The 26607-nt window shown below is 40.4% G+C and overlaps 1 protein-coding gene and 1 long non-coding RNA gene across 4 annotated transcripts; one reads left to right on the top strand and one right to left on the bottom strand.

Annotated features, from left to right (window-relative positions):
• Positions 1-1920: 1920 nt before the first annotated feature.
• Positions 1921-12694, bottom strand: pax8 (paired box 8). Of its 3 annotated transcripts, none has more exons than XM_026298211.1 (12): positions 12567-12694; positions 9834-9993; positions 7289-7454; positions 6902-7099; positions 6678-6754; positions 6385-6510; positions 5903-6078; positions 5577-5694; positions 5150-5389; positions 4721-4822; positions 3484-3573; positions 1921-2907 (listed from the first exon to the last, which is right to left on the bottom strand). In XM_026298211.1, the coding sequence occupies exons 2-12, from the start codon at positions 9853-9855 to the stop codon at positions 2837-2839; spliced, it is 1386 nt and encodes a 461-aa protein (XP_026153996.1). In that variant the 5' UTR covers positions 9856-9993; positions 12567-12694; the 3' UTR covers positions 1921-2836. The 3 variants fall into 3 exon arrangements, with proteins under 3 accessions (XP_026153996.1, XP_026153997.1, XP_026153998.1); XM_026298212.1 differs by having other exon boundaries at positions 7289-7430; XM_026298213.1 differs by lacking the exon at positions 9834-9993 and having other exon boundaries at positions 12567-12683.
• A 198-nt stretch (positions 12695-12892) lies between these two features.
• On the top strand, positions 12893-26260 carry LOC113124191 (uncharacterized). Its single transcript, XR_003295006.1, has 3 exons — positions 12893-13026; positions 21367-21492; positions 24149-26260. It is a non-coding gene; the product is annotated as an uncharacterized LOC113124191 (long non-coding RNA).
• Positions 26261-26607: the final 347 nt, after the last annotated feature.

Genomic DNA, 26607 nt, shown 5'->3' with positions numbered 1-26607 from the left:
TGCCCTCAGCTGTTCCAGCCCGGTGCCTGTATTGTGCTGCCGGGCTCATTACCAGAAGCACTGTGGCCCAAAAGCTTCTTGCTAATAGGCCCAGAGAGAGACAGAAAAGAGTTATTTCTTCTGTGCCTTGTGCGTGGCAGTATAATGTTCTGTTTTTTACTCTTTTGGCAGTGACACTGTTAATGTTTAACATTTGCTGCTGTTATTTCTCTGGCAGGCTATCAGCTGGCTGAGGAATCTGAACTTTGGTTCAGTCAAAAGGTTTGCCTCGTCCCTGTGAGGCACATCCACTTGAAAGCTCCTCTGTATGTATAAATGTATATGGATGTATGTGTTTCTGCATGCCTGAGCAGGGGAAGTGGAAAGAATGAATGTCCAGCCAGTTGATGGGCTGTCTGGAGTGGGCCATGCCACTTGGACAACAATGGGATGAAGTGCAGCCATTGTTTAAAGTTTACAGGGCGGTATATGGTGTGCACAGTGGTGCCGCTGCAGGAGAGAGATACAAAGGGAGGGGTGTAAGGAGATGAGTCAGGAAAATGGTGAAATGTGAGCCGAGTGAAGGCTTGGAGAGACAGAGAGAAAGAGAAGTGCATGATGTAAACAGAAAGATGTCAGGGCTGCTCTTCATCAGCAGTCGGATACCACTCTGACTGAGCTGCCTTTGAGGAATTTACACGATTGTCTTAGAAGTCAGATAAAAGCTTTCATGCAGTCTGATTCAAACATTATGTAATTAGGCGTGAGGGCTTCTTTAATGATGCATCAGGCCATGAACGACACAGAAGTTTGTGAACTGAAAATTACTGCAGAGATTACAGTGGTCCAGTGATACTAAACAGCAGCCTCAAGGAAATAGGATAAACCCTAAAACAGAACCTGAGTCAAGTTCAAGAACAAATTTCTGTACTACAAAATATTCAAAGGTTTCCTGAAAAACTAACAAAAGGTATAAAAAAGTGCAAAAGCTATAGAACAAAAATGTTTATGTTGCTGAATATGGATACCAAATATGTCAACACAGAAAAATAAACAAATGTCTGATTTAAAGCAGGTAGCCAGGTGAAGTGAATAGACAGGCTAATTTAACAAATAGGCCCTAAATAATAACCTGGTCATAAAGAAAAATGATATATTTAATCTACCTAGATGTTAAATCGACTTGAACTACATTATCTACATATATTTTTACATAAATAAATAGGCTAATGTGATCTTTATTTAGAAGAAAATAAAGAGGGAAGATCATGCATTAAGACCAAAAGCTCCTGAAAACAAGCTGATATTTTGTATCTACAATAATATTTACTATATCTTTAAAAGTTTTTAATTTACTTGTCATTAGTTTGACTTTAGTCGGTGTACGGTTTGACTACACTGGCTCGTTTCTGAATAAATTATCTATATCTATAGTTTCACGTGCTGTAGGTGTGGTTCAGGGAGCGCGCGGCCTCCCGCGCCGTGGCACCAGGTGGGCCGCGGCACCGCCGAACCGTGGCCTCGTTAACGCGCTGCAATAATGAGGCTGCAAAGAGGGACGAAATAATTGCAAATAAAACTACATGATGCAGAAAATAAAAAAAGAAATTAAACAGATGCGCGTGTTTTCAGGATCATTGCTTTCGTCCTTTTAAAATGCTGAGTTGCAAAAAATATTCTGCGGCCGACTACTAGTAGACTCCTTGGTACAAAACAATAATAAAATAATATATATTATATAATAATAAAAACAGACGTGGCAAACTAGTTATGTTAGGAAATAAAATTTCAGCAGCCTGTTGTGAGAAGTTGTGTTTTTTAAAACACAAAAATATCAGTACTGTAATACATAGCTGCAATCTTTATTTACAAAATAAAATGTATTTTTATATTTTGCTTGTTAAAATTGCTCAGAAATAACAAAAACAGTGAAAGCAGTAATACATTTGTCATGCTTTAATTAAAATACTTTTTTTTTTTTAGAAATTCATTATTTACATCTGCAATAATATTAACAGTATAAGAAAAAATAGTCACAATTCGTACCAAACATCAGAACATCAGCATGACAACCAACTAAATTTATTTGAAGCAAAACAAATGGATTTCAAGCCTTGTTGGTTTCTGTGGCCAAACTGCCACCCCCTCCCTCATCTGTTATTCTCCGAGTACCACTGCTTCACTTCCCCATAAGTGATTCATCATTTACAGTATGTACATATTGCTGGACAGATACATTAATTGTCTTTGAGGGGCATTTTGTTGTGACTGTGATTTCATGTTACCCTTTAATCTAGTTTCACTACAGGAAAGCTCTTAAGTTCTGAATTTACAGTGGAAAAAAACTACAAAATTTATTAGCAAGCAGACACAGATCAAGAAAAGGAATTCATTTGTGATGATAGGACAGGATTCACAATTTAAAAGAAAAGTATTGTAAACAAAAGCAGGCATATAGTATAAGGAAGTTGCATATCCCTAGTCCCTGGATGAGTGGAGTCAAGTTGCAGATGTGCGAAAAAGAAAGTCTTTGGCCACAAACAGCATTAAAGAGCTCTACTGAAAATATCCACCATGATGTGAGACATCAGGCCGCATCTCTGCAAACAGGCCTTGTTCAGTGTCAGCAATGTGTAAACGTGCATGAGTTCCCCTGGGCAATGGTATCAGTACTGACAAAATAAATAACATAGAGGGAGGTGCGGTGGACCATGAGAGGATGTAAAGGAAGTGTTGCTGGTTCATCAGCAGAACCTGAAGTCCACATCCAGTTTTGACTTTCCTGCCTTTGTCGCCAACCACATGGGTCAGCTGATGTAAAGCTCTCGCTCTGGGATGAGTTGGGTCCATCAGCGGACTAGAGGTGGTCGTAGGCAGCAGCAGACGGTGGAGCTGTGCGGGAGGCCGAGCTGTAGTAATAGGGTGAACCTGTAGGGGGAGACACATATGGAGACTTTCAGCACTGGAAAGTGAATCAGATTTTCTTTGTCCACTTTCTCCCAAGTTTTTCCTCAGAGAGATGAGCTGAAAATCTGAGCAGCTTGGACTGTTTGTGTTTTGCCTTATTTTACATTATTTTGTCTGACTTTTGAAGAGCGTTCCAGACAGAACAGAACTTGTCTGGTTAAATAAAGGTTAATAAAACTAAAATAAAGTCATGTGCAGCACAGAGCTCAAAGTAATGTGACTAACAGGGGGAAAAAACAACATTGTAGGACGTGACAAAGACACAATATTTCCTTGCAGTCATTCATTTAAATTCTAGTCATAGCGGTTGTGAATCATAGGGTCGGTAGAAGTCAGTTCCTCAGTTTATTCATAATGTGTATGAGTTTTTAAGCTTATACTATTTAAACCATTTCAACATCTAAGTAATTTATCTTTTACTGTGAAGGTGACGTTCAATATTTTTTATTAAAACTAAATATACTCAGAGATAAGGTAGTAAACAAACAAAGCAGCACACACACACACTTTCAGCGTTGTCGGTGTGTCTTCACTCACCCAGTATGCTGGAGTTGGTGAACCTCCATGCTTCACTGTAGGAGGTGTAGGGTGAATGGCTGTAGGACTGCCCAGTGTAATCTGCACCTGCTGGAAGAAAGAAACAAACTTCGTCAAACACTCGCATCCTGACAAAACAACAAAGACAACAGTTCGAGGCAAAGCTAAGATGTCGCTAAGAGCGCTGTGAGGTTTGGTCAGTTGTTTTTGTTCCAGCATCTGCTCAGCCTTCGCTCATAATTCACCAACAGTTAGTGCAGCCTGTAAACCATTAATCTGTGTGCAGGTGGATGGCTGAGGGTAAAATCCCTTGGCCCAGTGGTGCGTGCATGCAGCTCTAGCCTCTGTGCCCTCTTTCTCCAGCACTCGGCCCCTCGCATCATTCAGCTTCTGCCCTCTGAACCCCCCCCCATCCTACACTTCCTGCTTTCTGGCACCCATCTTTCTTTCTTTTCTTTTCTCCCTCTCTCTCTCTCCCTCTCTCTCTCTCTCTCTTTTTTAAACATTCCAATATCTAATTGGTAATTATGTTGGCTGGAATGAATCCCTGAGCACCCCACCTCCTCCTCCTCCTCCTGTCCTAAGCCCCCCTCCTTTCACTCAGTAATTGTGTATCAACGCTTCCTCACAGCGAGCCCACCAGAAAAATAATAAATCAGACCCTCTCATTTCGCGCTTCGGAGGGCAGACTTCAAATAAAAGAGGCACATCACACACACACACACACACACACACAGGCACACACTCTCTCTCTCTCTCCTCTAGTCATATGCAGGCATCTTGATACATACACACATGGAGACCCACACGTTTCATGTGCATGTACACACACACACGCACGCCACAAAGACTTCCTCCTATTCGTTCATAGCCAGACTTTACGCCCCCTACGCCCATCACTGCATCTCCCTCCCGGGCCCCCTGGTTCCCATGGCGATGTGTGGTCAGAGATGTCTGGTTATTTGTGTGTATGTGTGTGTGGGCAACAGGGCGGAACCCCCAGCCTGGTCCTTGTACCCCCTGGGCCCATGTGCACCCACGCACACATACACACAACACAGTTCACCACCGTGGTAAGGCTACTCATTAACCGAGCCTGTATCCCTGTTAATCTACAATCTTGCATTTCTGCCTTTCCTTTATTTACTCTTTCACTACCTGCCATTTTCTCTCTACTTGTTTGCCTCATTCAGTCCCTTTAGTTTTGTAATTCTTTGGTCACATATGGGCCCCTTACCTGCTACCATGCCCGTGATGGCAGAGGAGGAGTATCCTGTCTGGGCAGGGGACGTGATGTGAGGTGGGTAGCCTGGCAGTGTGGAGCTCACCATGTCACGCCCTGAAAACACACACACCTTTAACACCAAGACGTTCAGGTAACTATTTTACATTTGTGACAGCTATGAGATTCAGATTAATCAGATTAATCTATAATACTTCTTAGTTTTGTTTGTTGTTTTAAGGAAGGATGCAAAAAACATTGTAGGTTTTAGTTTCTTGGATGCTCAGCTTCCTTTTGCCTTATATGATAGTAAAGTGAGCATTTAAAACATATTTATACAGAACAAGCATTTTAACGAGTCAGTTTGGATGTAGAATTGATATAGGACAAATACTTTTTTCATGATGTGATTATGAACATGCAGGAGATGAATACCTGCATTACCTGATATGATAGGCTGACTGCTGAACTGCCCATAAACTGGTGCATGATGGGAGAATGAGTTGAAGGCATTGGCGAAATGGTTGGAGCTGCTGCAGCTGCTGCTGACAGAAACAGGTTTCTGCAGCGCCTGCAGCTCCATGAATGCCAGGTTGGATGTTGTCATGTTTGGGGAGGAGCTCGTGCTGGTCACGTCAGGGGACATTTCCTGTTTTAGACACAGCGACAGGGGCTGTAGGGGCTCTGAGGTGGGTACAGCCAGTGTGCATCAGTGTGGCAGGTGGGTGAGAAAATGAAAACAAATGGTGAATTTGAGTACAAAACAAAAAAGTGAGTGGTGCATCAATGTGCACAATCTGAATGATGCTGATGGTTAGAGTCATCATGATGATGGCAGGGGTCAAAGAGTCTGTAACATTAAGAGTCTCACCAGTCACCATAGTGTAGCTCTGGTGTGCTGTCAGATTCCGTCCAATGGCAGAGGATGTTGAGAGGCTGGTTTTGGCCTCGTCTAGGCTGCCATTGATGAGGGACAGTGGGTACAAAGTCTGGGAATGACAGACAGGGATTACTTAACCAATTGGAGGAAAGTGGAAGGAGCAAATGTGCAGGTGTGCAAGCTGATAAAGGAAATAAGACCAAGGACAATTATTATATTTACTTTGGAGATGTATTTCAATACTGATTCCTCATAAATGCTTCCAGAGAAGTTTATCGCTGTAATTTGAAAATTAGTTGTTTGCTACATGCTGCTACCTGCTCTGTCTTGCTGCTGGAGGCTGAGCTGAAGGAGTCCGATGGGTAGTGGTGACGATCAAACCCGCAGTCCAGATGTTGCGTGGCTGTGGAAAAGTGATCCACTCTCATCTGTTTCCTGGGGACACCTCCGCTGCCCTGAGAGTCCACACTGTGCCGACAGCTCTCCTGGTCACCTGAGAGACACCGAGGAGGACAGAGGAAGAAGATGATGTGATGTGTGTGGTGAAACTGGTGAAACACATTACAACATTAACCTGGAAAAAAAATGCTGAATGTAAGTTTGTGTTGTTACTCCAAAACTAAAAGAAAATTGCTTTAAAGCCACATTTGGATTTGTCTGCTCTGTCTTGGTCAAAGGGAATAGTAACAGACTCTTCAGGTGTTCACAGTTATACACATCTGATAGATTTGCTTCCATGCACCACAACAATCCAAGCTTGCACTGATGTAGTTTGTCGTTTGTTCCGTCTAATTCTTACTGTCATCATGGGTCCTCTTGCCCTCGCCGCTGGGCTGGGGGATACCCAACAAGCCACTGATGGAGTAGGTGGAGCCCAAAGAGTCCGACTGTGGAGACTCAGGGGGGGTGACTGCCGAACTGGGGACTGAGAGAGACGGAGAAAAAAATTATAACAAAAATTATACTGTACATCTCAGTGGTGCTGTTACCACAAGGCTTAATCCAACAGAACAGTGGGTTCACACTTTAACCTTAATGCTTGGCGATAGCACAGCCTTCTTTATGCATGTGTTCGTAAATGTTTAAACTTACTTAAGGTTTGTCCTGGACTCAGGCCTTTTCCATCCAGAGAAAGATTAAACGGCTGTTGTACCTTTGTTCGAATTATTCTGAAACGAAAAGAAATAATTCAACATTTAACATTCTCTTTAAATATGTATTTAACTGGGAATGATGTTGGTTTCATAATCCCAGTGCTGTAGTCATTCTCACTCATCCACCACTGACATGATTTCATTCATAATTCAGTTTCTCACCTGTTAATGGAGCTCACGCTGGGCACCGTGTCGCTGTCGCACACTCCCTCTGCCAGCAGTCGGTCTCTGATTTCCCAGGCGAACATGGTGGGATTCTGCCTCTTGTATTCTGCGATCTTCTCCACAACCTTTGGGGTGGCCACCTTGGGTTTGGAGCCCCCAATCACACCAGGCTTTATGCTGCCTGTCTCATAGTAGCTGAAGAAATTGAGGGTGTAAAGGAGTTTCACTTTTAAATAAAGGAAGTCAAAGATTTCCATCATTACTTTAGTCTTAAGAGACCAAAGGGTCCCTTTATGAGGAAATAAATTGTCAGTGCTGAAAGAACATTAACAGGCTCATTACTGGTAACAGGAATGTGAGTGAGGTGCTCGCTGGTGGACTTACCGTCCCAGGATCTTGCTGACACAGCCGTGACTGACTCGAAGCTGCCTGGAGATGTCACAGGGCCGAACCCCCTGGTGGGCCATGTCCACAATGCGTTGCCGGATCACCTCCGGAAGTGGACGGCCATTAACAAACATTCCACCTAGTTGGTTAAGACCCCCATGACCTGGGGGAGGAGGCGGGATGAACACTCATAAATGTCAAGGAACCTGAGACTTGAGACAGGCCAACATTGCCATACTGCAATTAGAAAAGGTAAACACACCTGGACACACACACACACACACACACACACACACACATATACATATACATATGCGTGTGTGTGTGTATGTATACCCATGTTAAAAATAATATATATTATATTTCAGTTTTTTCAAACAGGTATTTTTGTGTTTTCCTGAAAAGTCTGTTTGAATCTTTCATGAACTCTTGAAGCTCATACTGATGAGACAGGAACTGTTTAACACTGAGGAGGAAAACAGTGAAAAGGAACAAACTTCTAATTCAATGAACAAACAAGGTTGTAAATTACAGGAAATATTGTGATGAGGTTTTACATCTAGCATGTACTTGTCAGCATACATTAGATGTGAATCTCACTTAAAAAGCATTATACAGCAGCCTATATATTATTTTGCTTTGTTGTGCCACTATCGAACAGCAAAGCTCACACTTTTAAACTGATGACTTTGATTACTTGGAGGCCAATTAGCTTGTTATAAATAATACCTAAAGGCTTATTGTCACGATTCTCATTTATATGCCACTAATTTGTTGTGCTGTTTGAACCATCAGTCTCAGGTGGCTACACTGAAGGTGACTGGTTGCTATTTTGTGCTCACAGATTCTAAGGAAACACCTCATTTAGTAAACAAAAGTAATTTTGATTGTTTGAAAGCACTTTAATGGCCTACATAACACATAAAGCTGTTGAGCTCAAATGAATTTAAACAATTGGAAACAGGCTCAGTAGCTCATGTATTTTGCATTATCTGTCTGCCATCTGTCTTTTTATGAGTTTTCATCTCTTTATTACATTAGTCATCCTTTCTCAAGAATACAGGAAAATGATGATACATTACTCTTTACTCTGCAGTGTAATACCATTACATTTTTAGACGCATCACTATCTTTAATTCAATTTTAATGCTTAAAGCAGATTTGATACATTTTGTATGGATCTATGCCATTAATACACACGATGAACATATTGGGAGATCATTATATTAATGCACAATAATAATAATCGACACTGTGAATATATTTGATCTTAATTAAAACTAAATTATCAGAAATAAGTTTTCTTCGGTAAACGGCCACAGACGACGCGCTCGCTGCAGCTGTACCGGCAGCCTCACTATCGTCTCTACAGGCTGCACGGTGGTGACTCTGCAAGAACGCCATTGCTTTTAATTTAACCCATTGAGTCACTTCTTTCTCTCAGCCTTTTCCCAGCTTTCATTTCCACATCAAACAGCGGCCGGACAGGGCTCAGGGAGGGAGGGAGGGATGGACGGAGAGGGAAGGAGGGAGGGAGGCAAGGAGGGAGGGCGGCCTCTATTAACGCTGCCAGCGGAGTGTGGAAAAAAATCTCCCCGCCAAGCTTCATCAACCTGCAGGATATTAAAGCGGAGCAGCCCCGGGGGGGATGAGCGCGCAGGCACCGCGGGCACACCAGCATGAACTCACAGCGACAAAACTTAGATAGATAGATAGATAGATGGATGGATAGATAGATAGATAGATAGATAGATGAAGTGGTTCTGATCAAGGACTGCTCTAAATTTACATCTGACAGCCTTAAGTGTCATCCAATTACCTTCTCCAATATCCTGCACAGCAACCAGAGGAAAACAACAATTCACCCTTTCACTAATGGCGACAAGACATCTCTCTGCACGCAGCTGTCCATTCCCCAGTATAGATTTGCAGTGGTTCACTTGTGACTCACCTAGCTATTAACCAGTTATTCAACTATACAGGCAAGTCTTGCTCATAACCAGTGCAACTTTCGAACATCCCATAGTTTCCAGAGACCAAGTATGTCAGATCAGATTTGGTTTGAAGGGTATAAATTGATCCACAGTGCATCTAAATTAAAGATGCTGGAGCTGCATTGAATATGGGCACATGAGAACCAGTGTTTCTTAGGCTGATGTACAAAATGTGTCAGTAATAATAATCATTTCTCCTGTGAAGACACATTTCATATTATTATACACTAGTCTCCACTTATTTGCACCCAAAGGATGAGTTATTAAGAACAATAATAAACACTTGTATCTGCTTACACTTATATTATAAGGTGTTATTCATTGTATGTTTATGTGCTGCCTATAATTTCTAAATAGGAGGATTTTTAAAAGAGCTGTCAATAATATTTTTCCAACCTTCAGGCTACAGGGGAAAGCCCAGGGAAAAAGGATGATGTTAATGGGTTATTAATATGAAGACACATCATAGTTCTCATCCTGTTATTGTCCAACAGCAGAAGAAGCACAGGCGTCTTAGAGGAGACATCCAGCTCGTGCTATGTATTTACCTCTTCCAGTGTTGTTGGACATATCCCTGAGCTCTTGGATCTTGCTTCACCAGCTGAACGTGACTTTCTCCTCCACACACAGTCCTACTTAAAGTGTTTTAACTCCCCGTTCTGCCTCGTCTGGCATGAGTGTGCTCCGGAGTGCACCGCCGATCACACGCTGCAGGAGGACAGGGGTTTGTGAAACAGACTGTTTGTGATGAACATACAGAACAAATACTCTGCTGGTGTTCATGGTGGCACTCCATGTGCCTACTCAAATCATTACAGGGAGGTGCAGCGTATTGTTTCTATTTATCGGTGAGATGTGGACAGCAGAAGACTTATTTTTAGGCCATTTAACTTTCAGACTATATAAAAAATGCCTATTTAATCTTTATTAGTTTAAAAATAATATGATTTAATTATCATTTGTAAAACATGAGAGATTTTTTGTTTCCCCTTGAGCCAACCCAGATGACTGCCTGTGTTATACATTAAATTTCCCTTCATTAACCGCTTTGTAATTAGGTTTGACTGGCCCCATTAATCACCTAATAATTATCAGAACCAGTATTGTTCATTATTTTAGCTCTTGAATAGAAAAACAGGAGTTTTCCTGTTATGATGCAGGTGATTTAAGTTGAAAAAGTAAAGTAATCCTGGGAGACCAAGGACAAGGAATCATTCCTCAGGACTGCGTTTATTATTATTGATTCATTTACTGATCAAACAAAATTCCTGATAACCTAAACTTAAATTTAATCAAATAAAATGAGAGAAATCACCAGAAAGCATCAACTAAATACTAAGGACTTTTATTAGAGATCAGTGGCTACTCCATCCCTAATTTGTTGAACAGATTCACCAAGAAAAAGAAACAACACTGAATAAAGAGATTTGACAATTTTTTTTTTTTTAGGATTTTAACTGTGAACTAAATTATGCAAAATCTGTTGGAAATGTAGTGGCTGGAAGTTGTTATTGCCCATATGCGAGCCTTGTTTACAGGCTCCATCTGCTCAGCTGCTGCTGTACACGTCTCCACTCCGCACAGTGAACTGTGTGTTTCAAAGCAGGATGACTTCCAGCTCCACGAAGAGCAAAACATTCTGGGATTTATTATTAAAAGAAGACAGTGACTTCATTATGCAGAGACTCATAGGTAGGGAATACTGTAATATTTACATCAAGGACAATTATTAGAATAATTTATTATATTTTGGATGAAAAGGTCACACAGGACGTAAGTGGGAAAGAATCAAGTTTATGCAAAAAAGTTATTACAGCTACTCTTAATTTTAATCTGGGAAATGTGGCTGGTGTTGACATGTCCTGCAGGGTGGCACTTCAAAATGAACCAAATAATTAGCACTGTCACAATGAGCTGATGATTGACAGCATAGGTTATGGTGTAGTGCTTGATCCGAACCAGATTTATTTTGGTTTGTCATTACCATTTACACTGTAATAAGATTACACATCCAGCCTACTGTGCATTGCCAGAGTCAACTAAAGGTTTGTGTTTAGATGTTTATATGCGGGATAAATTTGGCACTGTTACATTTAGTTAAAAGCACATTTGAAAGTAATTAAATTTAATTGAAACTTTGTTTTTAAATGTGATTTAAAAAAAAAAAAAAAATCCATTATGATTCTTTACAGGTTGTAATAATAAAAAAAAACTCCCAAAACCTAAATATTTAATATTTGACTCCAATTTTGTTACCTTTACATATAATACAAAAATAAAAACTGATAGGCAATCATATAGTTTAATAAAAAACACATTTTAATATGTGAGGAAAAATATGTTACTCCATAATTGGCAGCAACAAAAATGTAGTAAAATTGTCTGATTATTCCAGTAACAATAATAGTATTCTCTGAATTATTAAATCTGAGTTTTTACACAAACAATTGAAATAAAAAACTGTGATTTTAAAATATACTTCTGTTGCCCTCCTTTTTAATGCCACTAATTTACAAACCTTTCCCTTTTAACTTTTAACTTTCTCTTATAAATTTCCCCTGTTCATAGGCTGTAGGTTAATTAACATGAATTTTAGAAAAATGACTGTTCAAGAGTTTGGCACTTGGCTTCCATGTCTTGCAGATTTTTAAATATATTTTTTTTTTCGCCAGGTAACAGATGATGTTTACAGTGCAGCTCGTCTTGTCTGCAGCTTTAATATGATTATATTTCCTGCTTTTTTGTTTTCTATTTGACAGATCAGGCAGTTTCAGTTTTATTCTAAATCTAAACTGAGCTGTTTCATTTTTATTCAAAGTCACAGTTAACACCCATTTCTTCTCCCCGTTTAACCACATCACGTGAAAGGAAATAAAAGTGTAATACATCAAAACAATAGAATATCAACTTTTGTGTCTAAGGACTATATTTAAAGCTACAGCAGATAAGATGAAAATATTACAGTCTATATTTATTATTTATCTACAAGCTCAGATTCCCTTCTGAAAATTCAATCTAGATGAGTTTTCTCCTGTTCTTCAACAAACTTTTGGCTCATCTGGACCTGACTCGCATCCAATTACAATTAACTGCCCTTATTGTTAATTATGCTTCATATTCAGCCTAAAAAAACACTCCCTCGCTTTTCTTGTTGGGTCTTTTTGGATCATTTAAGTGTCCTCTGTTGCAGCTCCCTGTGCGCATCACTAAGACTGCTCCCGATATTCAGACATCACATACACGCAACCAGATTTCCGTGAGCAATTTCAGCAAGAGCTTACCTGTTTGCGTCGGAGCTCAAAAATCACAATGTCCCCCAGCAGATGCTCCTGGTTAGTATCCAAATGATGGGACTCTGGTGGTGTGACGCGGTGTGTGTCCTCCCTGTTTGTGTTGTGTTGCGTGTGTGCAGCTAAAAACCGAGCCAGGTTTTATCCAACCGGGTCTGCGCAGCGGACGGAGCCCTGCACCCATTGGACGATGAAGCTGAGGGGTGGGGAGGAAGGAGGGGGGTGTGGTTTTATTGGAGAAGAGAAACTCCCTGAAAAAAAAAAAAAAAAAACAAAAAAAAGACAGGATGACTGACCCCGTGATTTGATGGCGTTACCGCACGGAAATACTTGTCAAGAAGTCGGTTTGTTTCCCATTCGTCTGTTCGTCTCCAGCCGCAGCCCCGCTGTGATGAGGCTGTGTTGTGCAGAGCTTGATTTGCTGCGATCCGTCACAGTTTCTCCCTGACAGGTGAGGCGCACTCACACCTGACTGAGGGATAACCCGGAAACTTAGCACGGGAGGTGATTCACCGAGCCAAAACACATTTCAGAAGTTTGTACTGAATAGTCGTGGTGCAAATACATCCAGATCAAATCAAATCACAGGAAAGTCTCGGTCCAAACTTTTTTTGCCATAATCATTTTGCTGTAAATACATTGGATCTAGGAAACAATGTAGGTAAAATATATAACAAAGAAGGCCCAACTAAATCTCAGGTGAGGTGTCCACAGAACTGACTGAATGATACTGAAATAGTGCAGCTTAAATTAATGACATAAAATCACGTTTATGGACTTTTTCCCATAGGTCACCTCGCCCTGCTTCTAAAAGACCAGCTGAGATCAAAGTAGATGGTGAATTTTCTCTCTGTCAAATATGATCAAATAAAACCAGGTTTAAAAACTGTCAGGAGGGTATAAGAATAGAGGGTAAAAATCGCCTGAGCCCTTAAGAAGCTGAAATTGCCATTTATCAACTTCAAAGTAAACACAGGCTATTTGATAAGGCTTGGACGAATATTTCTTTACTGTTGTATTTTATTTTATTTATTTATTTATTCATTTATTTGCATGGATGAAAACCACTTGAAGCTCGCAGGACGTGCGCTGAGTTGATTTGACTTTCTGCGCCCTGTGTAAAAACAGGCCCTGTATACGCACCAGGGTGTCAGGATCCCCCGCAGTTAAAACGCTGTTAATGTTGTTCTCACAGTCCTGTAAAACAAACACGGCCCCTCTAATGACAGTGATCCATGGCACCGGGTCTCTGACAAGACAAGCAGGTCCATCTCACCATGCTGACTTTATTTTATTTTTATCTAGAGACGCTGATTTACTTCTCCTGAGGGAAAATTAGACAACGTTGAAATAAATGTCTTGGTATAACGACAGACCTTCAAGAATTAATTAGACGATTTATATAAACCTATTCAGTTTCATGGCAGCATTACAGCAAGAAAATGTGCCCAAATTGTAGCAAAGGTAATTTCAGTCATTACCTCGTCAGTTTGTGATTGACGTCTTTCAGGTTTCCTCTCCAAAAACGCCGCTGCAGGACAATAGGACGAGTGTTTTTAAATAAATAAAACAGTCAAGAGACTAAAGAGAATCATAACAGTAGATGGAAGCAGACACAGGCCTGTGTAAAGTGACCAGAGCGCAGAGGACATGAGTGAATGCCTGGAGGGAGAAGTGTCAGAAGAGAGAGGGGTTACAGAAAGTTTAACAAGGGATTAAAACTCACAGATTCGTATCTATCGCGATGATAACCGTGAATTAAAATAGCGCTCAATTATATAGGTCCACTCGCCAAAGGGCAGAATTCATACACGCCCTAAATCCGGAACCTCAAAATGGATAAAGCCCGATGTTGACAAACTAGAAGGAATGATGTGGGGTCTGAAGCATCTCCGTGATTTCCTGAAGCTTCACATTAACCACCAAACACTCTTCTTTGGTTTTCATCTGAGCTGCGCTGGCAGGGTCATTTAGACTGCTTTAGGCTTAAGAGAGAGAAACTTTAAGATTTTTAATGCATCAATTTGCTGCTGACACCTGAACAACTGGAAGAAAGTGCTGATCACATGGTGGATTGACTGTAGTTTTCGGTTAAACCATGTGTGTTTTTAGAAATTAAATCCTGCTCCTCCCTTTTCTATTGTTGGATTACATGTTTTCATCCAGAAAATTGCCCAGTTGGGAAAATAATTTTTTAAAGGGTGTCCTAGAGAAGAAAAATGGTGCATTATAATCTATGTTTAATTCTCATTTGTTTAATCAAAACCCTACATCTCTTCAGATAATGCATTTTTCAACATCCCACTGGGTAAAACAGGAAAAACTGTTCTGAAAAACACACTTTGGCAGATTTTTTCACTCCTTGACTTTTTGGCCCATTTTCAGTTTTCATTTCTGCGAATCTGTGAGTCTCATATTGGCTATAAATCCTGCTGCATTTGGCTTAAACTGTACAAATTAAATAAATGAATCTAGGTTATTTTAGTTGAATGAACAGGGACACATTCTCAGTTTAGGTCACTTCCTTTGGGATCTGCTTGAGCCATAGACGTTAAAGACTAAAAGTGAGGAATAGATATATTCAGAAAAAGTCCTATGATGGTTTTAAGATATGCGTTTCTCTTTTTCTCCGGGTGTGTCCTGTTTAAGGGAGTATCTCCGGATTTACTTCCCCGAGCAAAGTTTGTCTTCGCCAAATAGCTGCGTAACCTGCGGCGACAGGTGGCAACAAGAGGAGAGGGTAAAAGGTCAGGGCAAAACACTTCCGAGTGCAGCGATAAGAGGGAAATCTGCATAAATATTTTGCTGTTATAGTTTCTGGGATATTTTCTACTTAACCGGAGGTTAGGCTGCATAATGTCACACAGCGCAAACACAAGTGGAACGACTAGGCTTTCCAGATGTGCTCCAGTGGTTTCAGGTCATTTTAAATGGGGCGTTTTCATTTTAATCTGTATTTTAATTTCTGGAAAGGACGAGTTGCAGGGATACTATGCCAGAAACCTTACAAAACGTTAAATATAGACGTCAGACTAAAACATAACATGGCTAATAAAATAAAATAAGAAGTGCATAAGGAATATGAGCTAAATAAAGTCATTATAAACAAGGAAGGGCAGAATAGCGCGCACCTGGGAAAAGTGGAGGAATACGCGCTGAGATTTTATTGGAGACTAATTATAAACCGCATCACTCCACACCAAAGTCAATATTACAAAATGTTGATTTCATATACGTATATGTGCCCAGCCCCTTCCATAGTTTCGTCCCTCACTCAAACTCGATCTGAGGTGAGACTGACTCGGTGTGCGCGCTCCCGTACAGATGCATCACCTCGCCTGCTCGTCTGCGCGCTCCTTTGAAGATAAATGCTGCGCCCACTTAATGACAACTTTTATAAATCTAGGCCGTCGAGCGCACGTCTCTTTGTGGTCAGCGAGTCGAGATGAGCCAGATAATTAGGTCATAATAGCTGGAGAAACACCTCAGTATTGATGATCCCATTAGGGCAATGATTTTCCCAGTGCACAAGTGCTGAAACGAATAGTTTCTTGCCCAGTTCTTGATTAAGAGGGTTTCCCACAATGATATTTATCCATGGGCAGTGATTACATTTTTTTTTGCAACATATAATGAATAACAAGGAAAATCAGAATTTATGTCTTACGTGTTATTTTTTGGTTAAATATATTTTGCTAATCATAAGATTTAAGACCATGAAAATAAGTGACATATGGAGTTTTGGGAACAATTTGGCCACAAAGGTGCAAAGATCAGAATATATCTACAGTGTTGCCTGTTTTGCTGTATAGGAACCAGTCTTGTTTTGGTTTTGAGCCTGTCTGCCTTACTGTTACTGTCATGCTGCATGTGTTGCCAATAACTTTTCAGCCCCCCACCCACCAGCCCATCCTTTCATTGCCGCCCCTTTCTCCACAACCAGCCTTTACCATCTGTTTTGGTGCCCCTCCATTCTGTTCCTTCATCTTTTTCTCCTCATCTTCCTGTGTTTTGTCCACTGTCCACCCTCCCTCCAGCTTTGTCTGTCTTAGTCCAGCCCCATCCATTGTTCCCCCTATGCCTCCCATTTCCCTTTGGTGTTGCCCTCTGACCCCACACCCTGTCCTCCCCCTGTCCCTCCTGCTGACCCCCCACCCCTCCCTAAGGACCCCAAATCTTCTTCACTGCTCCTTCTTTAAGTTTTTTTTGGGGGGCTAATAACTGTTTCCAGCAAGCTCCACACAAAGTCCCAGCATGATTTCTATTGTGAAGCCTACAATGGCATACAGGCCTGTGAGTAGTGTTTAGTTGTGTTTACACACACATGCCCACGTGAAATTTGGACTGGTGGTCTGGTGTGAAGTCTTCTTGTGATTATTAGTTGTTTAGTCATAAATTTTTTATCTGCTCAGTTTTTCTATCTCTTGGCCTGCCACTGATGCTCATCCTCCCCTCATCTTCCCATAAACTTCCCCTAAAACAGAATTTTCAGAATTTGGCAAAATGTGCAGTCATTACCTTAAAATGATTTACATGAATGAGTTCAGTGGGGTGGTGGGGGTACAGGCACACACACACACATATGCACCCCCATTGACACACACTAGTAATTGCAGAAGACACTGAAGATCAGAGCGACTGGTGGACCTTGTCTTCATGCCTGTCAGTCAGAGGTGGTGTCCATGGAGATGGGCATCACAAAGATGGCAATTGGCTGAAATGTTGTGAGGGGTGTGGAGTTTAGTGTCCTAACAGGAACTCAGGTGCTCCACTTGCAAGTAGAGATATGCAGTAGAGTTAATCCTATGGATATGAAAGCACAACTATGTTACCAAGCAGAACGAGTCTCAGCGATGAAACCAAGGCTCTTTGTCTTGCGTTCTGGTTTAATGTCTTGTTTAAATTAATTTGCTAAAGTGGCTGAGAACAAGACATGTTTAGGGGTCAGCTCAACTAAATCACAGGACAAGTTATCTTTCTTACACCAGTTTGCCATATTGTCAGCTGATTTCTCGGCATAAATGGTTTTAAACAGTTTACAGTGAGGTCTTTTTCTGTTGTAATGATGTAATGATGACATTGTTTTTCTAAAGATAAATTGCTGCAGTTTTTCAAATATCAGTTTTATTGATCCAAGCATCACCAACCAAATTCCACCTATAAAGTGTAGAGGCTCATGGTCCCAGAAGATGAAGCCCTGACTGTTCTATTTTTTAGTAAAATTGCTCAACAGACTCCTAGACAGTGCAGATGTCCATGTAATGTGGTGCAGACAATATGCAACCCTGCTCCCCAGGATAATATGTAATATCTTTAGGTAACCCTTTAACTTTCATGTAGTGCCATCCCTGGCTCAAAATTCAACTTTGGTCTATGACCAGTTACTTGCAAATCTAATGACACTCAGCTGTAATTTGTCTTTAGCATAAAGAAGCAAATGTTAGTATGCAAACGTGCTAAACTGCTACAGTGAACATTACACATGCTAATATCAAAATATAAGTGTTATCATTGTGAGATGTTACACACAGCTGGGGGCTAATTTCTAATAACACAGTGACTAAGTACAGCCTTACAAAGATGCTACAGTGTCTGTAGACATGGGTGAAATTTTAACACCCAGAAAAGTCTCAGTTTGCAGTTTCCAACATCTAAAGAATGGTTCTCTTTCAGATTTACTCAATTTACATTTGCAATCATTACAATTGTGTATTTTACCCCAAATATTAATTTACAGTGGTTTGGTAAGTAAAAAATAAAACCTAAAATATTAAATGTGTTGAATAATAATGGAGGAACATTTAAGAATGCAATTTACCCTACAGCCCATATATTTTCACATGTGAATGTTACATTTATTAAACTGCTATCAGTGTTACAGACTTCAGAATATTTGGCTGTCTGTTGTTTAGCGACAGTAAAGTGGAAAGAAATGTTAACAGTGTAATGCTAACAGGCACTAAGAGATACAGAGTGTCTGCAGATTTACTGCTGTGATGTCCCACTGGTGCGTCATGTTTGATGATTATGGATAGCCCAGGGTAATAACAATGTAATTAGGCCTTTACTGTCGTGTAATTCTCCGCCAAGCACATTGTCAATATCTTGGTTGATGAGGTTGAAAGTGAGATTGAAATCCAGTGACCCGGGCCAGCCGTCGTAATAACGGCACACACATGTACATACACACATGCACAGACAGAGTGCTTGTAATGCTGCGTTGCTGCTGTGATATTTGCTTTTGTCCCAGTGTTGATCTAAGCTGACATTATGCTGCATGGCCCCGATCGCTGTTTGTCTGAGTGTTACATTTGTCATCTGTGGGAGGGCAAACGAGGGATCAGGAGGACTGGAGAGCAAAGTGAAAGAGGGAGGGACAGAGGGAAGAATGGCCAGGCAGGTGAAGGAGGGAGGAATACAGAGTGAATTTAGAGGGGGGGGGGGTATGTGCTCATCTCTTGTGTGTCAGTTGCAGATCTGCTGGTGCGGAAGCAGATCTTTTCCCTCAGTGACTCTATTAATTTACCTCATTTATCTTAACCACCTCCCCCTCCCCCCAGTAAATACTGGAGACCTCGGTCTGCGTGTGTGTATGCGTGTGCACGCGAACAACCATATGCATGTGCGTGTGTGTGTGTGTGTGAGATGGAAAAAAAACACAGCAGCTCCCTTTTCTATTCCCAGAGGACAAATCCGTGGCGGAAAAACTCATTTTCCTGCAAATAGTTTGTCAGCCAAGCTAGGAAAAGTGATAAATTATCACAGACGTTAGGTGAAGGAGGGTGACTGGAAGAAGAGGGAAGCCCTCTCTCTCTCTCATGCTCTCACCCACATATACACACGCCTTGCTCTTATCCTCACTCCAACAAACTACTCCTCCCTCTATTTCCTCCTATCATTTCTATTTACCTCTGATTTCTCTCTTCCTTCATCTTTGATTCCAGCTCTGATAACATCAGGGTGCATGAATTTCACGTGCAGACCCTCCAACAGATACACTCATATATATATATATATATATATATATATACAGTATATACAGCAAAGCAGGCTCATGCTCAGAAACATGCCGTACCCAGTGCAGGTTGGAATTGGGGAAAATGTGGTTGCCCCTACAACTCAAGTGTGACTTCCCCGTTCGAAATGATAAATTGATGGCCAGAAAAATGGATTTGTTTTCAACTAGTAACACATCAAAGAAATAATAATTCTGTGTGGGGGAGAGTGGCGGGATGATGAATGGGGTGGACAGCTGGATCACAACGGAGCAGTGGAGTGAGTGAGTGAGAGAAAGAGAGAGCAAGGAAGGAGTAGGATGTAAGAGAGCAACTGTAAAACAACACACAAACAAAACAGTGTCAGACAGCTGAAATGCCTTTCTACTGTATGTTTCTTAAAAGGCCAACTCGAGGCTGCAGGCCAGTCAGATTCCTCCACACCAAACTGAGAAAACCATCTCTTTTTAGAACCTGTATTGTCCTTGGGGTCATCATCATGCTGAAACAAGGAAGGACCTTCCCAAAATCGTGCCACAATATTGGAAGCACAATTTTGTCTAAAATACTGTATCATTATATACCATTAAGATTCCCATTAACTCGACAGGGATGTCAGCATGATTTTGGCTGTATTGATTATATTCACTGAGAAAATCAAGCACGCTTTTTCTGCTGTTAGCACTCGGGTGTTACATGATCCACTAGAAACCAGTGACATATTTACTTTTTCTTACTTGAAAGTCAACACTGCTGTATCTACTGTTCTGCTAACCTACTGTATGCTACGCTATCACTATAGTCATTTTTTACATTATAATTTAATTCTCTCAAATGTTAATATAGACCCTGAGTTTTGTGAATTTCCAAATAAACATACCGAAGACCGGTGGGCAATGAGTAATGACGGAAGGTAAGAGCAGAAGTCCAGCAGGTGTCCCTATGGTTGAGTGTGTCTGAAAATGATCTAGTTAACCCTAATGCGACATCATTATGGCATGCATTGCAGAATAAATAGATTTTTAAGAACCTCTCAATATAGTTTAGAGTACCTCTTATGTTGAGGGAGCACTAAATTATATTGAGCTTAGTTTGTAGAAAGTTTGTAAAATGAGGTGACTAGTTGACTTAAAAGCAAGTGTTCGCTGATGTTTATATGATCTTCAACATTCAGATTTATACCCAGTTAAATCTGTAGTAAACGGATATAAACGTAGCAGCAGAAAGACAACAGGTGAATTTCAGTTATATCTCTCTCTGGGATGTGTTTCCATAGTAACCTAAAAATCCTTTTTATTTATTTCTCTTGCAACTCATCCACAACTATAATACCCTAAACTCAGCTCCCTTCCCACTCAGGTAGTCATCTCCCTCAGGTAATAACCATTAGCATAAGCCCTGAAATCAAATCATCACCATAATCATCATCATCATCATCTCCTCACAGCAATCAGAGGTAGAAATAAGACAATGGCCAATATATGTATATGTATATTTATATATATATATATATATATATATATATATATATATATATATATATATATATATATATATGTATATTCACTCTATTCAGGCAGTTTTTTAGACTGGCACAGTGAACGGTGGATCATTAAATGTAAAAGTTGTCCTTCCCACTCGTTTGTCTTCCCTCCAGGTTTCTAAAAATTGTCCTGTACAATGTCTGTACCCAGTGTGTGTGTGTGTGTTTTCATCCTGCTCATTTTTTTCCCAGCCGTATCTTATTTTTGTTCTTTTTATCGCCCCCGTCCACACTCTCTTCTCTCCCTCTGTAGTGATTGATGGAGTTAGGCAGCAGAGCACAGAGCAACGTGTGGCCAACAGTCCAAGACAGCCTGCATCGGGGAAAAGGAGAGGCTGGAGTGGTGAGGAGAAGGAGGGTGGGGATTAAACCGAGAAAGGTAAAAAGGAGGGAAGGAAATAGGAAGGGAACAGGGAGTCGGAGAACGAGAGTGTGCGTGAAAGAGAGAAGGGGAGGGAGGAAGAGGGAGAGGAGTGTATGAGAGAGAGAGGGGAGCTCAGCTGAAAGCCACAGACTTAATTCTATGCATCATTAAGCAGTCTCACTCAATGCAACATCCCCTATACATCATCCACGCTCAGTAAACACAACAATGACATTACATTAGCAACTGCAAATGAATTTTCTTTTTAGAAGGAAATTGAGAATACTCTTTTTCTCTCCCTCTCTTTTACCCTCTCTGGTGCTCGCAAAGCTTGAGCAAAGGCCATAAAAGGCAGGGAGATATAAACAAAATAAAAACACAAACAATAATTCCCTTTCTCTCTCTGGCACACACTCTCACTTTGTCACACAGAACACTGGAGAGATTTGCGCGCAAGTACACACCTTCTCCTAAAATGTATTTATAATATGAAGCCAGCATCATAAACGTAACAATTTTATTCATATTGCTGCAGGAAATAAACATTATTTTTATTTAAAGACATGGTATCTATGGTACTTGGAAATACAGCAGTTGTATGTGTTGTTTACTGTAATAATGCTTAATTTGTTGTGAGTTTGTTAAAGTTTTTGAGCTTGTTACAGTAGCGGCTGAAAAATTTATATTTGGCCTAGTTATAACATCACTACATAGATATTTACAAATACTAAAATAGAAAAGGTTGCACCACAGATACTACTGTTCATGTAGATACTAGCTTGTACATGTTTACACTGTTAAGTATAACAGTTGCTTAGCTACCAAGCTATCATTAGCTTGCTAATATAATGTTGGTATCTGTTTAGCCTCATAATTTTCCTTGTAGAGGGATTTTTGACTGGACATTAGCAACTTTACACTACTGACGATATTCGCGTTACACTTTCTGGCTTTGCAGTATACCACCACTACAAGTGCAGAAAACATTAGGTCTGTTACTCATAATTCAATCTAATTGCAATACAAACAGAAGGTACAAGGCCATTGTTTACTTCTACTACCCCTAACAAATGATCTAATTGAGAACTGTTTGGCACTCAAACTAAGGCTAATAAGTGACAAAGGCCAAAATTAAAACATAATGGCCAATTGTGTGGGAATTACTGCAAAAACAAAAACAATAAAAACTTACAGCATAACAAGGCCAACAGCTGATAAATGAGCAAAAGCAGAATTAAAAAAAGTATGGATGACACATTTGCTCAGAGATTAGACTTAATGATGGTGTAAACTTACAAACAGGCCTACCACAAGTTAGAAACTGACGTTAGCTTAACAGTCACTCCAGACTACATAATGTATAACATAATGTATTTCTCCCTCTATGTATATAGAAACAAAACATATTAATGCATTTCTATAACATCTGTAAAGGATTGTTCTTTAAAACCCTTATTTTTAGTTGCTGTTACAGATTGTAATGATATAGACTTTCCATTTGCATAGCTCCTTATCCGTCAAATGACACTACATTTTTAGCAACTCTTTTAGCTGTAGTAATACACCAAATCTACACCAAAATCTTATACATACATTTTAGCTGCACTGTCTAAGAACATGTGAGCAAACTAAAGTCAAATGAATAATTATGTTTTTATTGCACAAATTATACCTTTTTCCCTAAACTAGTCAGGCTCTGAGGCCTGGGAAATCTATTAAGGCGATGCTATAGATCATCCCATTCACTGTGGCACGTATATAGATCGGTCGGGTCATTTGAGGAATATTGAATCGGTTACAGTAAAGTAAGCCCCTGGATTGAGTCAAATGTAAAAATCCATGCATGTGTGAGGAGCTGTCAGCATGTGCTGTAATGACGGATGGTACTGGGTCTCTCTTTCAGCGAGAGGTGGCAAAAAGTCAAATTATGAGTGCTGGGGAGGGACGAGAGAGTGTGTGTGTGGATGTTGGGGAGGGGGCAGAAACGAGAACTGGACCAGATCCGTCAAATGATAAGAGCAATCAGCCAATCTGTGAACATTTCACATTTCAGGACGATGGAAAGTGTTATTTCCTTGCAGTGAGGGTTGAAGTCGAGGGTCGCAGAGGGGTCAAGAGTATGACCTTTGACCTTGTGTTAGTGAAGTGTGAGACACCAGTCAGTCAGCTATTCATTCAGAGTTGTCACAGTTTCCTATGTTATTATCTGCTCATCATGATTGGTTTCCAATTGCAGTAAAAGAATTGTGGAAATAGCAACATAAGGCTCTGCACTGTGCTTGTTTTTCATGATACAAAATCCTCTTAATTCAGGTTTAGAAAAATATCACTGGAACTGGTACTGAAAAATAAGACAAATGAATCAATCCATCAAGGTAAAGATTTTTATCTAATTTATGCAGGGATATCTATGCAAGTAGTTCCAGTTAAATGTTTTTCTATTGAGCTGTTGTTCAGACAAATTTACAAGTTTGCTCCAACGTCAAAATGTTCTGAGACACCCATCACATGCTGTATCACCATGTTGTCCAAAACTGGCACAAAATTCTGAACTTCCAGGATTGATCAGTGGAGACTCATACAGTAGCCTGATTCAGGACTGACAACACCAGATTTCACTGTAGTACCACACATCCTGACACAGTCTCTCCCTCTCTGCTTTCTGTCTCAGAAACATCAAACAGAGCTTCGGACCCCCTACTAAGCCGACCCCTACGCTGACCCCATCCGTGCTCTGAGACCGACCCAGTCTGAGGTGTGAACTTCTGTCCCCCAGCTGATAGAGCCTTCCAATCATTTTTATAGTCCTTATCCCTTGCTGTTTATGACTCTGTAGTTTGATTATAGCAGAGGGGGCTTGGAGAGGTAACACACACACACACACACACATCAAAGGAGCTTTGAGAGGAATGTGGACATTTGTTGTTTGTTTTATTATCCAGTACCACCACTTATCTGCTTAATCATAAAGTATATGCCTGGGAATGAGGTAGGAGGGACACTGTGTTAGCCAAACAAACTATCCCCAACACTGTAATTGTGATGTGATTTTAGCAGCCTACAAGAAACAAGGGAGTTTTATGTGGAGCAGGAGCAGAAGGAAAGTTGACTTTAATATCAGTAAACCTAGCAAAAGATGGACTGTCACTGTTACTGTTAAGACACATCAGACCGAGCATCGTTAACACTACTTAGCATTATAACTTAAACTATACTTTCCCTTTTATGCCGGGTTGTATGGGGGTCTAAAAAAATGTTGTATAGATATAGTCAACACACTTTTGACAATATTATCATACATCAATACAATAGCACAAGTAACATGATACTGTAACCCATTTACATTTGAAACCTTCCATCCAATGAGACTTCATAAAGGCTTATCATCATCTGAGAGTTTGTTCTGGCTTCTACTTAGATATTTACCTGAGACAGATTTTGTGTGTCACCTCCCACTCTATATGTTCTGTTTTACATGTATAGAAGAGTGTTTTTGTTGAGAATTTCAGTACATTAGTTACCATCTGAGTGGAAACATTGATCCATCCCACAGGACTGTTGTAGCACCACCGTGACTGAACCATAGTTAGAGTGTGTGAGATACACGACACTTTAATTAAGTCACAGGATCTTTCTCTCCCCCATTTTTCTTTCTCCTGGCCCTGCAAGTCAGGCAGGCTCTCTGCCCTTCATTTCCCCTGTGTGGGAGGCTGGTGTGTTGGCCTGAGTAGCTGGGAAAGCCCCATGATTTATGGCCTTTTGCAGGCCTGACTGCCTCTCACCTCACTGATGATACAGCCAGAGGTAACAAGGACTGGTTGCTCCAATCCACTCTTCAATTTGGTAAATCCAGTTTTATTCATTTGGGATTTAAAGACACTTCACAGCTCTTGCCATGTGATTCACATGCTATTGGTAGATACAGTTGTGAAGATTTATCAGTGTACTTCTATGTGTAATTGGGTATATTTTTTACAGGCTGGATGATTATCACATGGATTAGATGTTAATGATTTAGCAATCCAAAGGGAGAGACGGAGCCTTTTATCGCCTGTCTCACATGGTAGATTTTCATTTCCTTATTCATTATTTTTTCACTTTTGATGTATGCTCCATAGAGCATTGTAAAAGTGTTGAATGCATTTGCACAAGCAAATTGAAATCTGCTTTAATCAAACAATGCCAATATTCTTTTTAGTATGTCCAAAAATCTACTGAGGCTTAATATTTACCTTGTGACTCTTTACCTCTGGCCAAGTGTCCTACACTGCTGTATCAACAATATTCAAATGTACTACATAGCAGAAAACACTATTGCATGAGACCTAAGCCCGCACTGACAGCTAAATCATTATAAGGTCCATTTTGAGGCTTTCTGCACTTGTTTCAGCCTCTATCGGAGGATCAGGCAGCTCTGACATATTAAAATCAGCCAACCTTACATGCAGAGAGAGACACACACATGCACACAGACCACTAGCAGCAGCAGGGCAGTAACTCAAGGCCAAAGGAGGAGGTTTATTTTTATCATGGGCAAAGGCGCCAAATCATGTTGGTATGAAGGGGACTATATAAATGCAAATTGTATTGGAGAGCTATTAGTCCTGGAAAAGGTTTGTATGTAAATGCTCTATAGGACCACATGGAGCATTCGGCCAGTTTGAATTACTGGAGTTTGTGGCAAATATGCTTCAAAAGACAAAATAGAAAAATAGGTAGAAATTGCATTTGCCTTGTGGTAAATCGTGGCGAACAAGGTGAGCAGTTGAGTAATTGAATGGCCAAGGTGTTTCTGTATAGTTTATCGTGTATGCAAGAGAGATGTATCGAGGTCTGTCTCGTGCATGTGCAGCCGTTTATGTTTTATGGTCATTTTGTGCTGTTTTTTTCTGCATTGGAGCAGAACACAGAATGAGATCTGCAGTAAAATTAAGTGTTTTTTTTCTGGTTTGAATTTTTCATCATTGTCTGTCCCTTATAAAAGTCAAAATTAATAAAATATTAGCCATTGGAAAAACAAATGAGCAAACTAGTTACAGTTGATTAATGTCTGCTTTGTGTATGGCCTTGAATCTGTTTGACATGTGAACAAATAAACTCTGCCGTTGGAAGTAAAGCACTGAGTGAATA

This window comes from Mastacembelus armatus, chromosome 12 (assembly GCF_900324485.2).
Source record: "Mastacembelus armatus chromosome 12, fMasArm1.2, whole genome shotgun sequence".
NCBI classification, from domain to species: Eukaryota; Metazoa; Chordata; class Actinopteri; order Synbranchiformes; family Mastacembelidae; genus Mastacembelus; species Mastacembelus armatus.
The sequence above is the reverse complement of the archived record's forward strand: the minus strand, read 5'-3'. Positions and strand labels throughout refer to the sequence as shown.